We start from the raw sequence: 13491 nt of genomic DNA on the forward strand, positions 1-13491 counted from the left end.
GTACACCACTTAGATGTATGCACAGGTTACACTTAATAGAAGAAAATGCGCTTTAGTGCTCTGCTCCCCCCAACTGGCTGGCTACTATTAGCTTTTCAGTTGTTGTGCACACCAGTACTACAGCACACAGTCGCTTTATACTACACCCAAAATTGTACTTTCTCTCTCAATATCACTCCCTTCCCTATCAGTGCTTTTAGGCTGGATTTGGGCTTGAGGTGAATCGCTGCTGTAAAAATGCTTTTCTGTGCAACACACTGCTCTCTGTCCCTCTCTGCATTAGAAAGCTGATGTGACTGGGAGGTGAATTGCAGTTGTAAAAATGCTTTTATGTGCAACACACACTGCTGTCTGTCCCTTTCTCTCTGTAAAAGAACGCTGATGTGACCGGCCGCAAGATGGCTGGCGATTATATAGGGCTATGACATCACAGGAAAATAACATCTATATTGAATGATAAATCTCCCCCTGTGTGCCTATATTTAATGTGCCTGTGAAACCTAAACATTCAATCTCATCTCCTTTATTAAAAAGCCTTATGCAAATTAGTCTTTGAGAACTATTTTTTTTCCTGCATTGTGGATGTTTGCATAATGTGTTCTATAAAGGACAGAAACAGTAAAACAGTTTGTGAGTTATTCATTTAGTTAGATTGTGTTTGTCTATAACAACTGCGAGTTATAGAACAAGCAGAATACATTTTTATTGATTCCAGTGGGTTTAGATACTTTTTTCTTACCTGTAAATTCAGTGAATAATATATTTGTCTCACAACATTCTTGATAGTTGAAAGGTGAGTTACATTTTGAATGAAAAGCAGTAGTGGTGTCAAATATTTTATGAATATATAAAGGTTCATGTACCATCTAAAATATTGACTTTCAGGGCAAAACTCTCTCACACATATTTGCAGAAATAAATACACTACATCAGAAAGCCCTAATTTACCAAATACCTAATACTCGCACGTAGAGATGGCCATTTTAATGCTAAAATCAATAGATATTTCGCACTTCCAAGCTGATCTGTCTTAGCAGCTTAGGTCAGATTCTAAAAGTGTTTTTACTTTGCAGTTTGAAAAGTGGAATTTTATAGCATTGTTAGAAAATACTCTCGTATAATCAGACCGAGTATTTTAAAAGTAATTAATTGTATCAAAATATGTCACATATAATTGTTAAGGTTTTGTGTTTGGTAACTGGGGGTTTTGGCACTAAACATAACCAGATTTCCTCTTAATAATTATAAATCGCAATATATATTTAATATAAAGTTTTGCCATTGTTTGAATACATTCCAGTAAATATTATACTAAAGTATGTTATTATTAAAGGAATCACTACTGGTTGTAGTATAATACAGCATTGTCTAATTTTAAACTATTTTTATGTAAAATTAAGTTTCTGTTATTTTCGCAACTTAGTTCTATGTTTACTAAATAGCATTTGCTGAATCATTTCCATGGAAAAAATACAATTCTTGATAAATTTTGTTTGCTGAACAAGATTTCTATCAGTTTTGCAGCTTGCAGACTTTGATGAATAGTCCCTATAATCACCCTTACTGGGTACACAGTGCGCGCTTTTTCATAGCTTGATGAGGAAGGAGAACTGATGATCTAAAACTCATGTGCGGCTATGCAATGCAATTCAACCACTAAAATTCCATATATCATTTCTAGGGAAGAAACGGAAATGATGGATTACCAGGTTCACCGGTGAGTCATGTTTAATTTCATTGCTTGTAATAACTTCAGTGAACAAACAATAACATTTCTGTTGCAATTTTCATTTTATTTTTTATTTTTTTCTCCAAATTCTCTTTTCTTCAGGGAGCCCCAGGACGACCAGGTGACAGAGGTCCAAAAGGAGAACGTGTAAGTTTTTAAAAGGATAACATCTGCATCAATACCGACAGCCAACAGAAATCTAATGAAATTATTGATACCTTACACATAGTAGATTTAGTGGTCTTTACGTATTACTTATTTTTCACATGGGGAAAATGTTGCCTTAAAAAATTTACACAGAGTTGCTAAAAAACTATTACAAAGGCCAAGGGGGGGGGGGCAATAAATTCTTAGGTTGTTTTTGTGTCTTGTCAGAGGACTGCAAATCCCCTGCATATTGGATCGGCTATCTACTGGTACTGCCTAAGTCAGTCTGTATCTGTAAAGCAGTCAAGGCAGGCATCAATGCCTAGAAGAGGCCTGCCATAGTAAACGGTATCAACTTGTCTGCTAGTCCACCAGGGATGCAGCAGAGAACTGTTTAAATGCATGATCAATAGTGATTGTGGCATTTAAACAGTTAAATGACCGGCATCAGAGTTCTCTCCAATGTTGGTCATTACTGGTTGTTACCAGCTGTTGATAGCAGCTCTTGAGCCCAAACCCACTGGCTGCCCAGCCACCATACATATATGGCAGTTGTGCATAAATAAGTTAAACAGGTACTCCACCCCTAGACATCTTCTCCCCTATGCAAAGGATAGGATAAGATGTCTGACCGCGGGGGTCCCACCCCTGCAATCTCTCCTGCAGCACCCTTTGTAATATGCTGCACGGAGCGAACTTCGCTCTGTGCCTGATGACGGTTGATACAGGGACCGAGTATCGTGACGTCACGGCCCCACCCCATCATGACATCATGGCCAGTCCCCTCAATGCAAGTCTATTGGAGGGGGGCGTAGCGATCGTGGCGAAGTTCGCTTCCTGCAGCAGATGACACACGGTGCTGCATCAGAGATCACAGGGGTTCCCTGCGTCTGGACCCCTGTGATCAGACATATTATCCTCTTTCAATAGGAGGGGTGGAGTACCCCTTTAATAGTTGTAGAGTTAAATTCTGTCCCCAGCATAATTTACCCATTTATTATATGTGCTTATTCATTCCATAATATATTTTAGAAACATTTAGAGCCCGATTTTTTTTTTATATTGAAAATACTTTGTGTTCCTTGCCAAAAGTCTAGATTAAACAGTTCTGACTTCCTACAGCAAGGATAAGCATTCTGTCTATGAATAAGCATTCTACCTTTAAATGTCTTACAGCTCTCACTGAACTCAATAAAAAAGTGTTTAGGCAGCAGTTTCTCAAGCTCCACCTAGTGGTGGCTGCATGCATCCAGAATTTTATCAGTTAAAGGGAAACTGAAAGCATCATATACAGGGTAAAAGTGCAGGGGATGCTGTTTAAAAGAAATCTGTCATCAGTTTTACCTTCACTAACCTGTTGGTAAAGACAAGTAGTATAGGTGACACAGATGACAATGATACTTACCTGGTTCCGTTCCGTGCTCTGGTTCTTCTGCAATCTTCCTCTGTATCTTCTGTTCTGGGCCTGACTTGGAGCATGGACGGAGCTTTGTGACATCACCGCTTCTGTTTGCTAGAAGTGGGAGCTAGCAGAGAACAGCAGCGGTGATATCACAAGGCTCTGCCCAAGCTCTAAGTTGCCCCCGGAACAAAAGAAACAGTGGAGGATTGTAGAAGAACCAGAGCACGGAATGGAACCAGGTAAGTATTCTTGTCATCTGTATCACCTACAATATAGGAATTTAGGTGCACTAATGTGTTAGATGTATACAATGGCATTGGCTAGCCCTCACACTGATGTTAAAATTGAGACATTCGCCAGTATATCCTTATATGAAGGACATACCAGAGCCGGCACACCAAGGTTTCTCAAATGGCACGGGACCTAATGCTAAACCTACCTGTGCGTGATAAGCAAAACAGGGGCCAGCGAGCAATTATGACAGTATTAGGCCAACTCATAGCTTTCTCCCAGGTACCCTCCAGGGTGGCTAAGCACACATACAATGGAAGGAGAGAGACAGACTGCAAGCCCCACCTAAGTTGGCTAATATAGGCGCATGGCCTCACAGGTGCTACCTTAATGCTGCCTGGAATATGTTCAAGGCGCATTACATATGGAGTTTACACACCTCCAAGTATAAATTTTAAACAACAACAAAAAACGTGGTCTCAAATGGCTGGAGGTGCTCAACCCCAAATGTGGTTGTGCATTTATACTGGGGGAGCAGATCCTGCCCTTGTAGTCCATTGCTAGGGGCAATCCCCAGCATAAAAATGCATACAATGGAGGATGCCTGCAGCGGACTACAAGTGCCACAATAGAATCCTACACCAGATAGACAGTGTGGATGTGTAACAATTGGAATACAATACAGGAATTTAGGTGCACTACTGTGGTAGATGTATACAATGACATTGGCTAACCCTCAACACTGATGTTAAAATTGAGACATTCGCCAGTATATCCTTATATGAAGGATATACCAGAGCCAAGGTTTCTCAAATGGCACGGGACCTAATGCTAAACCTACCTGTGCGTGATAAGCAAAACAGGGGCCAGTGGGCAATTAAAGAAGATATCCCATGCAGCAAAGAAAAAAAAAATACCTAGCCATTCCATAGTATATTCACCTACCACCTCTCTGACATGTTTGTGATTTTTTTTTTCAAGCCCCCATTCACCGGCTATTCAGCTCATAAATTCCAGTTACTTCCTGGTTATGGTGGCTATGCCGGTGATCTCAAAGACTACATTTCCCTGCATGCACTGCTCACATTTCCTGCTCTCAGCTTCCTGAGCAGAGAGCTTGTTACCACCCATAACTTATGTTAGTCACTCCCACAGCGCTGCTAGCTCACTCCCACATAACACTGAGCTCCAATCATAGCCCTATACAGCAGGGTGGCCACGAGGAAACAAACTAATCTCAGTGCTCAGAGAGAGGGACCCTGGAGTTGAAGCTGCAGTTTTACACTGTAAAATCACTCCCTCCCCCTCCTCCTCTCAGTGAAACAGCTTTACAGTGGCACAATCACCTCCCCCCTTCTCTGCCCTGCACTCCTCTCTCCCCAGTGCTCAGTGTGACAGCTCTACACTGGCAGCTCCCTCCCCTCCCCCCTCTCCTCCGTTCTCAGTGTATAAACATTAGCAAGGAGAGGGGAGAGAATCAGCCTGTTTGCTGGGGCTGCTATGATCTGAATCAGCCGGCATATAGGCAGTGCTGCTCAGCCAATCACTGCAGAACAGAGGGAGGATAGTGTGAATATTCATCAGATGGGAGGGGCTAAGGCCGAGCACAAGGAGCTCTCTGCAGCACAGGGGTTTTCTGGGTATTTGTCACGTCACGGCCCCCAGGATGCTGCTGATAACAGCCTGAATAGGGGGTCGAAAGTCATGAAAACCTGGAACAGCTGAATTTCCTGTCAGACAGAAGAATGCAGAAAAAGCTTGTTTCTAAGCAGCATTGGCAATGGAAGTGATTTACAAACCTATATAACTTTACCTTCTGCACTAAAAGCTGAACATTTTTTTACTGTGAGACTTGTCCTTTAAGGCAGAATTAGGCCGACTCATAGCCTTCTCCCAGGCATCCTCCATTGTATGCTTTTTTATGCTGGGGATCGCCCCTAGCAACGGACTTCAAGGGCAGGATCTGCTCCCCCAGTATAAATGCACAGCCGCATTTGGGGTTGAGCACCTCCAGCCATTTGAGACCACGTTTTTTGTTGTTGTTTAAAATTTATACTTGTATGGTGTGTAAACTCCATATGTAATGCGCCCCTGTTTTGCTTATCACACACAGGTAGGTTTAGCATTAGGTCCCGTGCCATTTGAGAAACCTTGGCGTTGGTGTGCAGGCTCTGGTATGTCCTTCATATAAGGATATACTGGCGAATGTCTCAATTTTAACATTAGTGTTGAGGGATAGCCAATGCCATTGTATACATCTAGCTAAGTAGTGCACCTTAATTCCTGTATTGTATTCTAATTGTTACACATCCACACGGTCAATGTGGTGTAGCATTCTATTGTGGCACTTGTAGTCCACTGCAGGCATCCTCCATTGTATGCATTTTTATGCTGGGGATCACCCTTAGCAACGGACTACAAGGGCAGGATCTGCTCCCCCAGTATAAATGCACAACCGCATTTGGGGTTGAGCACCTCCAACCACGTGGGACCACGTTTTTTGTTGTTGTTTAAAATCTGTATCACCTGCATGATCTATCTGTACTGACAGGTTATTGCAGCTGAAAATGATGACAGATATCCTTTAAAACGCACTTTACCTGAAGAAAAAACCTGTTCAGATGTTCCTGACCAATATGTATTCTTCCTCATATGCAAATTTCATTTTCTGTGCAATAGAGGTGGTTTCCAGAAGGGAGAAGCATTGCTCAGAAGCTTGGAGTCTGCCTCCATTGCTCAAAAAATTATATTAGCATATTTAGATAAATACATATTTCTCTGGAACGGCGCAACAGATTTTTTCAAGTAAAATGCATATTAAACAGCATCACCTGCACTATAACCTTGTATATTTAGGTTAGTGTAGGTGTTGCTGCTATCAGTTTACCTTTAACTAAGTGGTTAAAAGGAAACTGAGTAGCTCAGGTCTTAGTAGTAGCTGTAGGATTTAAGTATTAGTCTTTACCTTTATAGTGGTCACAAGTAAAAAGGGATATAAAAACCTGTAACAACCTCCATAAAACATATATATAAAACAAATAATCAGCACAATTCAACAAATATAACAAACAAGTGATTGGATTTCCCTATTAACTATTTCCCAGTTAACCCCGTTCCTCATACTCCCTGGGAGGGAGACACTTCAGTAGCCATGGACATTCTCATATATCCTATCTGCTACTTTCTCTATGTCAGATACTTTATAACTTTCTGTTTGGGTTGCATTTTTCGCCACAAATGTAAATTTCTACACATTTTTTTTACGGAAAATTACATTTCACCACAAAATTGCATAATGGTTCCTGTGTGCAGAGTGGTATTTTGACAATGTGCAACATGTCTACTTTCAGAAAAGACATACATATAGAGGTTTAAGAGGTACTCCACTGGAAAACATTATTTATTTATTTTTTAAATCAACTGGTGCCAAAAAGTTAAACAGATTTGTAAATGACTTCAATTAAAAAATCTTAAACCTTCCAGTACTTATCAGCTGCTATGATCCACGGGAAGTTCTTTTCTTTTTGAATTTCCTTTCTGTCTGACCACAGTGCTCTCTGCTGACAAGTGTTGAGCGTGAATATTCGAATGGCAAATTTTTATCGCGAATATCGGCACTTAGTGATTTCGTGAATATTTAGAATATAGCAAAATATTCTTTTTTTTTCACAGTACACATCCCAATGATGTGTACTGTGTAAATAAAAAGTGATCATCCCTCCCTGCTTCGAATGAAGGCAAATATGCGTAAATTCGCAAATATCGTCACTTCCAGAGGACACTGATCCCTCCCTTCTTTTAGCTTGTGGCCCAATGAGAAGGATACAAATATAGTTGTCAGAGGTTAGCAACATCCCTAGCAACCAATAGGAAGGTAGTTAGTTGAAAGATATAATTGCGCATGCGCATTTAGCGAATTTCATTACGAATTTTGCATGGGAAAAAAGTTAATGAACATGCAAAATTTGCGAATATAGGACGAATATTCATCCATATTCACAAAATATAGGGAATTCGAATATGGCCTATGCCACTCATCACTATTGCTGACACCTCTGTCCATTTTTGGAACTGTCCAGAGCGGGATAGGTTTTCTATGGGGATTTGCTCCTACTTTGGACTGTTCCTAAAATGCACAGAGGTGTCAGCAGAGAGCACTGTGGTCAGGCAGAAAGGAAATTCAAAAAGAACTTCCTGTGGATCATACAGCAGCTGATAAGTACTGGAAGAATTAAGATTTTTTAATAGAAGTAATTCACTAATCCGTTTAACTTTCTGGCACCACTTGATTGAAAAAAATGTTTTCCAGTGGAGCACCCCTTTAATATCTTTTTTTCTGTGTGTGTAACTGATGGCATCTGAATCAATGCATAATGTTTTCTTAATCATCATAATAATAACAATAACCAGGAGGTTTTCACAGCCCCTCCATACCTAGTAGTTAAAAAATGCCTATGGCTTTCAAACTCCATCTGATGCTGAAATACAGATGGGGTTTGGTAATTTAATTTAGAAAAAAATAAAACCAAGATAATAATAGTAACTAAGGCCCAAGTGTCTGATCTAGCACAAGCATGTAAGGATTTCTGTACCATATTACTCAAAGCACAATATAATAGGATATATTAGTCAGAATTGCTAATGGCCTCCTCCTTCCATGTAATGTGCTTTATTCTATTTCTATCATGCTCTTTTCTCATATGATTTCAAATGAAATGTTTATTTGACTGTTGATTCTAGATAAATTCATGCAAAATTTATAGTACGGTAAATTTCAGCAAATAGAACAGAATCATGCTGCCGATACGCAGGCCTGCTGTGAATAATTTGTATGTTCAATTCCAGGAAAAGTGGTCTCATTAGATGACCGCTTGTCTGGAGCTACGAATGGGAATGAATATGAAAATGCTTTATTTAATTAGTGTCATTTTAGAGAGAGCTTTTCAAGTTTTATTTTTGTTGTGCTCTATTTTTCCATAGAAGTCTTGTTTGAGTTGTCTGATTTCTTTCATTATTGACAATGAAGCTGGTGGAGATGGATGCTCCAAATTAGAAAGCTTAGTGACTCCCTGGGATCCAATTCATGACTCATTAATTCATGACATTGAGCACACTGATGCATGTGTAATTAGCAGTGTTTGTGCATCCCCGGTGGCTGTGGTTCTGCTCGCCTTTGTACACACTGCTTTCCTTAATAAATACTTTTTGCCTCGTCATACCCATCAAACTTCCAGGGGATGAGATAACTGCACCAGGTACTGTATCTATTTCTTAATGCCCCTCAAAATGCTTTGGATGGCTTGTAGAATATAGTTATGAAGAATGAGGGCTTGTCAGGATTAAATTGATTGTAGCCATTTATTTTGATTTAGTATTTATTGTATTTAGTTTTTATTTATTTGTTCACATTCTTAACCTGTGACAAATTTTATCAGGTGTGCAGAATGTTCCCAGAGATGTACTATATAGTGTCATTTTTCGAAGAACAGGAGACAGAGAATAGCTTATCACATTCAAAATAACTATATTAATGTCAAGTGCGTAGGGCAGCACCTAGTAGGAAGCAACTAGCTACTGAAATTTTTATTTTTTTTACACTCCCCCCCCCCCCCTTTATGGAAAAAACAGGGCTTGCAGCAGGGGGGGGGGGGAGGGTGTTGGTGAAAGTGGCACTTGGTCGAGGACACCAGTTTTACCAACGAACAGTTCCCAAAGTTCCTGGGGGATGCTTGGTTCGGGGTACAAATCAGCACAGTTATTTACAGGCCATGATGGGAGGAAAGCAGTGGGAAGAGAGAAGAGAGGGATGCTCTTTCCCCTGTCCTCATGCTCTTCTGCATGTGGTCCCATTGATGGAGCAGGCAAGCAGCCTCTGTAGGTGCTCTGATACCTACTTCACAGACACTGCTACCCACCGCCCACCAGGAAGAGGGAGGCTTTCCCCAATCATCGTTGCTTTTGCTCCTGCCACTCATCAAGGAGGGAAGTTTTAGGGGGGAGGGTGGGGATCAGAAGATGGGGAATCAGGAGGGGTTGGGGAGGCAGTGTATCATACCACACCCTGGATATTGATGAAGTCCTAGTGCCCATACAGTAGGCTCCCATCAATATCTTTGCAGGTCGAAGAGTTGTAGTGTATAGGCAATGGGGCCACATCAATATCTAGGGGGTGGGGGTGAGGATTTGGTTTGGCCCTGATTTTTTTTTCCAATTTATTTCTGGCGAATAAATATAGAAGCTTGGACTTCTGTGAATGATAAGTCTATGCTCTTGTATGTACTGAGCAGTGAAGCATTCATTGTATACCATGTTAGTCAGTGAAAGAATTTCCGTTGTGTGAATGTGGCCTTAGACAGAATCATTAGCTAGAGCAAGAAGAGGATACTTGACATGGCGCTGCCACAGCAATAGATAGAAATGCCGGACAGTTTGAGTAAATAATAAGCGATTCATTGATGTTGCTTGTAAGACAATGCATTTCAAGGGTAAAACGGAGGTCCATGTCAGGTCCATGTCTAACCTGGCGAATATAGACCTAACAAAGAGGGTCATATTACCCTCAAAACATGTTTTCCTATATTCTATACACTAGTTCAGGTCATCAGACCACCAGTCAATCCAAAACTTTTGTGGTGTTCCGGTACCGTATCCTATACGTTACCTGTGTAGAGGTCCCCATAGCCAGAGTCCCTAGGACGTCGGGGTCCCTCTTGTCTAGTCTTCCCCTTGTCACCTCTCACTTAGTCAGTAGATATATAGTGGTTCTATGTGATATTTGTATAGCTATAGGTATAGAAACTGTATATATATGGTTATTTACCTGTACGGAGTTTAGCAGGACCTGCGGGTCACGTGATCAGGTAGAAACTCTATAGTTTTGCTTAAGGACCTTTGGAGGTCCCCGTGACGTGTTCACCCACCATGCCTTGTAACGGTGAGTGACAGCTGACACGGACCAATCCAAAACGGCCCTGCCCATATAAGGGAGCGGCGGCTATTACAAGCTCTCTCTTTCCTCATGGGCTGCTGATGAGGACGGATCTGCGCAGCTGTCATCAGCAGTAACCAGGCCTAAGCCTTGCGGCAACGGTCATCTCTAAAAACTGTGAGTTACTTCAATCCCTATTACCTCAGCAAGATCACCGGACCTAAATATTCCCCTAAATCCGGACGGATCTCTGCAAAAATCCTAAATCTAATAACTCTTTGGATAAGTCAATGGTCCTCAGCATCTGTCAATCACTGCCGTGCTATATAGAGACTGTATTACTAAGACTGTTGCTGTTAATTGGATGTACCGCAAGTACTTCAGTAAAGTTTATGCAAGTTCAAGTTCATCTCCATTGTGGACCTTCATTCATTTAAGCACGCACCTATCGTTCCTGGGAAGGGTGGCGATAGGCTGAAGATTTACCTCAGCGTATTAACCCTCACCCTGGCGTCACGAGTGACAGGGGTTAAATTAACCCCTTACATTCTGAAGCAACACCCCAACTACACTATACCCCCCAAGGGCTACCACACTTTCATCTGCAATATGGACACCAAACTGCATGTGCACTCATCTGTGGAAAGTCATTGAGTAAGTTCACATGTAAAAAATTTGCAGCAAATGTATTGTATTGCTATGGATTTAGCTGTGTGAAATCTGTTGCTCCTTCTTAGTGTAGGTTCTACACTCCTGTTCCTGAGCTGGACACATGGCTTTCTATAGCTGTGGGCCCAGCTTGGGCTAAGAAGGAGGCACACATTGTTAGCCAGGAAGGAGTATGGATCCATTTTATCAAATAAAACTTCTTACCATATTGTTTCAAGGATAGAATTCCGGCACACTCCTTACCCGACCAAAACAATGTTCTTTGGACTCAAATTTTCCAATAGGGTATAAAGGGTTGTCAAGAGGGAGTAAACTGTTTAACTGCTGTTCCACGTGAATTTTCAGGTTTTAAGTGGAGTTCCACTTACCCCTTCTTTGAGAAGACCACATTATGAATTGTGGGCTGTCATCTCAAATAGGTTTCATTGTATTTATTGTATGGAACCAAAATCAACTTCAAATTTCAAGCTTTTTAAATTACTTTTTTTAGAGCCTTTTTATGCATGTTTTTGCTTTACATATCCTTTTTAGGATTTTAAAGCATATTTTATAGGTGATTTCTGAGATTTTTATGCAAATTAATTATTTGCTTGCACTATTCAAGTATTTTTACACTCAAAACACCATAAGAAATCTTTAATACCTTAACATGTTTCATGTCATGCATTGTATGTCAATTATATAAATATTGAAATTTATTGTTTATGTTTCTGTGTTTAACCTTAAATGAACAAACTCACAGGTGTATATACATAAAGGAAAATAAATGTGATGCAAAGAAGAATAATTCAGTCGGCGACTCACCCAATTATCATCGTAGTTTCTTCTTTATTGAAAATACTCACATGTATACAATAGGGAGGGACATACACGGGGGTACAGCTAGATGGCCGCCTAGCTGTACCCTCCTTGTATTTCCCTCCCCATCGTATACATGATGTATACATGTGAGTATTTTCAACAAAGAAGAAACTACGAAGATGCCGACTGCATTATTCTTCTTTGTATCATATTAACATATATATATATATATATATATATATATATATATATATATATGGATTAGTCAGAGCACCACTCGTCTTCATGAAGCAGTTTTCTTAGCCATTACCCGTCCATATACAAAGTGTATCAGATTGAGCAGACTTTGTCTTGTATATACATAAAGGACAATATTAGTGGTAATTTTTCTAGCCCGATGCATAGTTTACTGTGCACATTGTCCATGATATACACACCCTTGGTATTTATCACATGTAAAAAACCATATAAATAACATCTGGATATGTCTGTTTAACCCTTCCCTGTAATGTATTCTTGGTCTGAATGTCCAAGCATTTTTTTGTTATTTTCCCATCATTGCCTCTCAAGAGTTGTACCTTAATTTTATTATTCTTTTTTTTTTTTTTTTTGCCAGTATTGCAATATAAGGGCTTGTTTTTTGTGGAGTTCATGTATGTTATTGCTTATTTTTTTATTTATTCTTTTTTTTCCAGGGGAAATGGTAAAAAAAAAATGTATTCTGTCATTTCTTTTTTTGCATTGTGATTTTGCACTGTCCCTTATAAAGTAATCGTAACAGCTTTTTTTTTTGGGATCATTTTTATTTGATGAATAATTAAAAATAATAATGCTGTTAATAATAAGTTTTACCACATCATTTTTTGTCCCCACGTTAAAAGTGTAGTTCTTATTGGAACCATTTTGGAACACATATAACTTTAAAAAAAAAAAATTTGGAAGGTGAATTAACAAACTACAGCAATCCTGGCTTTTGTTTTTATTTTTGTTGCAGCATTTACTGTGTTTACATTTACCAAATATATGTATTTTTTATGTAAAAAAAGAAACAAAATAATTTTTTATATTTTTTTGCGAGGTGGGGGATTTTTTTTTTCATTATGTTTATTTTTATTGACATTTTATTTAAAAAAAAAATTTCCACAAGGAGATTTTGAGAAACAATCAGCAGATTACAGCTGTAGCACTTTAGTGCAGTGTACAGTGTATACAGTGTGTACAGTGTACAGTTCTTCCTTTCAGCATCACACTGCAGAATTTACAAGCGGAAATCCGTGTGAATATTCCACTCGGAAATTCTGCAAAATTTACAGCACATGTGCAATGGGATTCCGCTGTCCCATTTCCACAGCGGACATTCTGCTGTGGAAATTCCACATTTAAGTTAATGGGACTCTGAATTTGAGTGGAATATCATGTTACGTGCAAATTCCATGAATCTGCCAAAAATCCACATTCTGCTTTTCTGCACAGAAATTGAGCAGAAAAGCAGAATATTGAACTTAACCTAATGCTGGGTGTGCATTTACTGCAGGCATGGCTGAGACACACATGGCACAAGGCCTCAAGCTTCCAGAGAAATCC

At 39.8% G+C, this 13491-nt stretch overlaps 1 protein-coding gene across 6 annotated transcripts in view; it reads left to right on the plus strand.

Moving 5' to 3' along the window:
* COL19A1 (collagen type XIX alpha 1 chain) overlaps positions 1-13491 on the plus strand; it is a 1011804-nt gene that overhangs the window by 917459 nt on the left and 80854 nt on the right. For all 6 annotated transcript variants that reach the window (XM_056565831.1, XM_056565835.1, XM_056565834.1 and 3 more), the window contains exons 46-47: positions 1682-1717; positions 1832-1876. In XM_056565831.1, the coding sequence (XP_056421806.1) occupies positions 1682-1717; positions 1832-1876 (81 nt within the window). The remainder of the gene's footprint in view (positions 1-1681; positions 1718-1831; positions 1877-13491) is intronic.

The sequence above is a fragment of the Hyla sarda genome, chromosome 3 (assembly GCF_029499605.1).
Source record: "Hyla sarda isolate aHylSar1 chromosome 3, aHylSar1.hap1, whole genome shotgun sequence".
NCBI lineage: Eukaryota > Metazoa > Chordata > Amphibia > Anura > Hylidae > Hyla > Hyla sarda.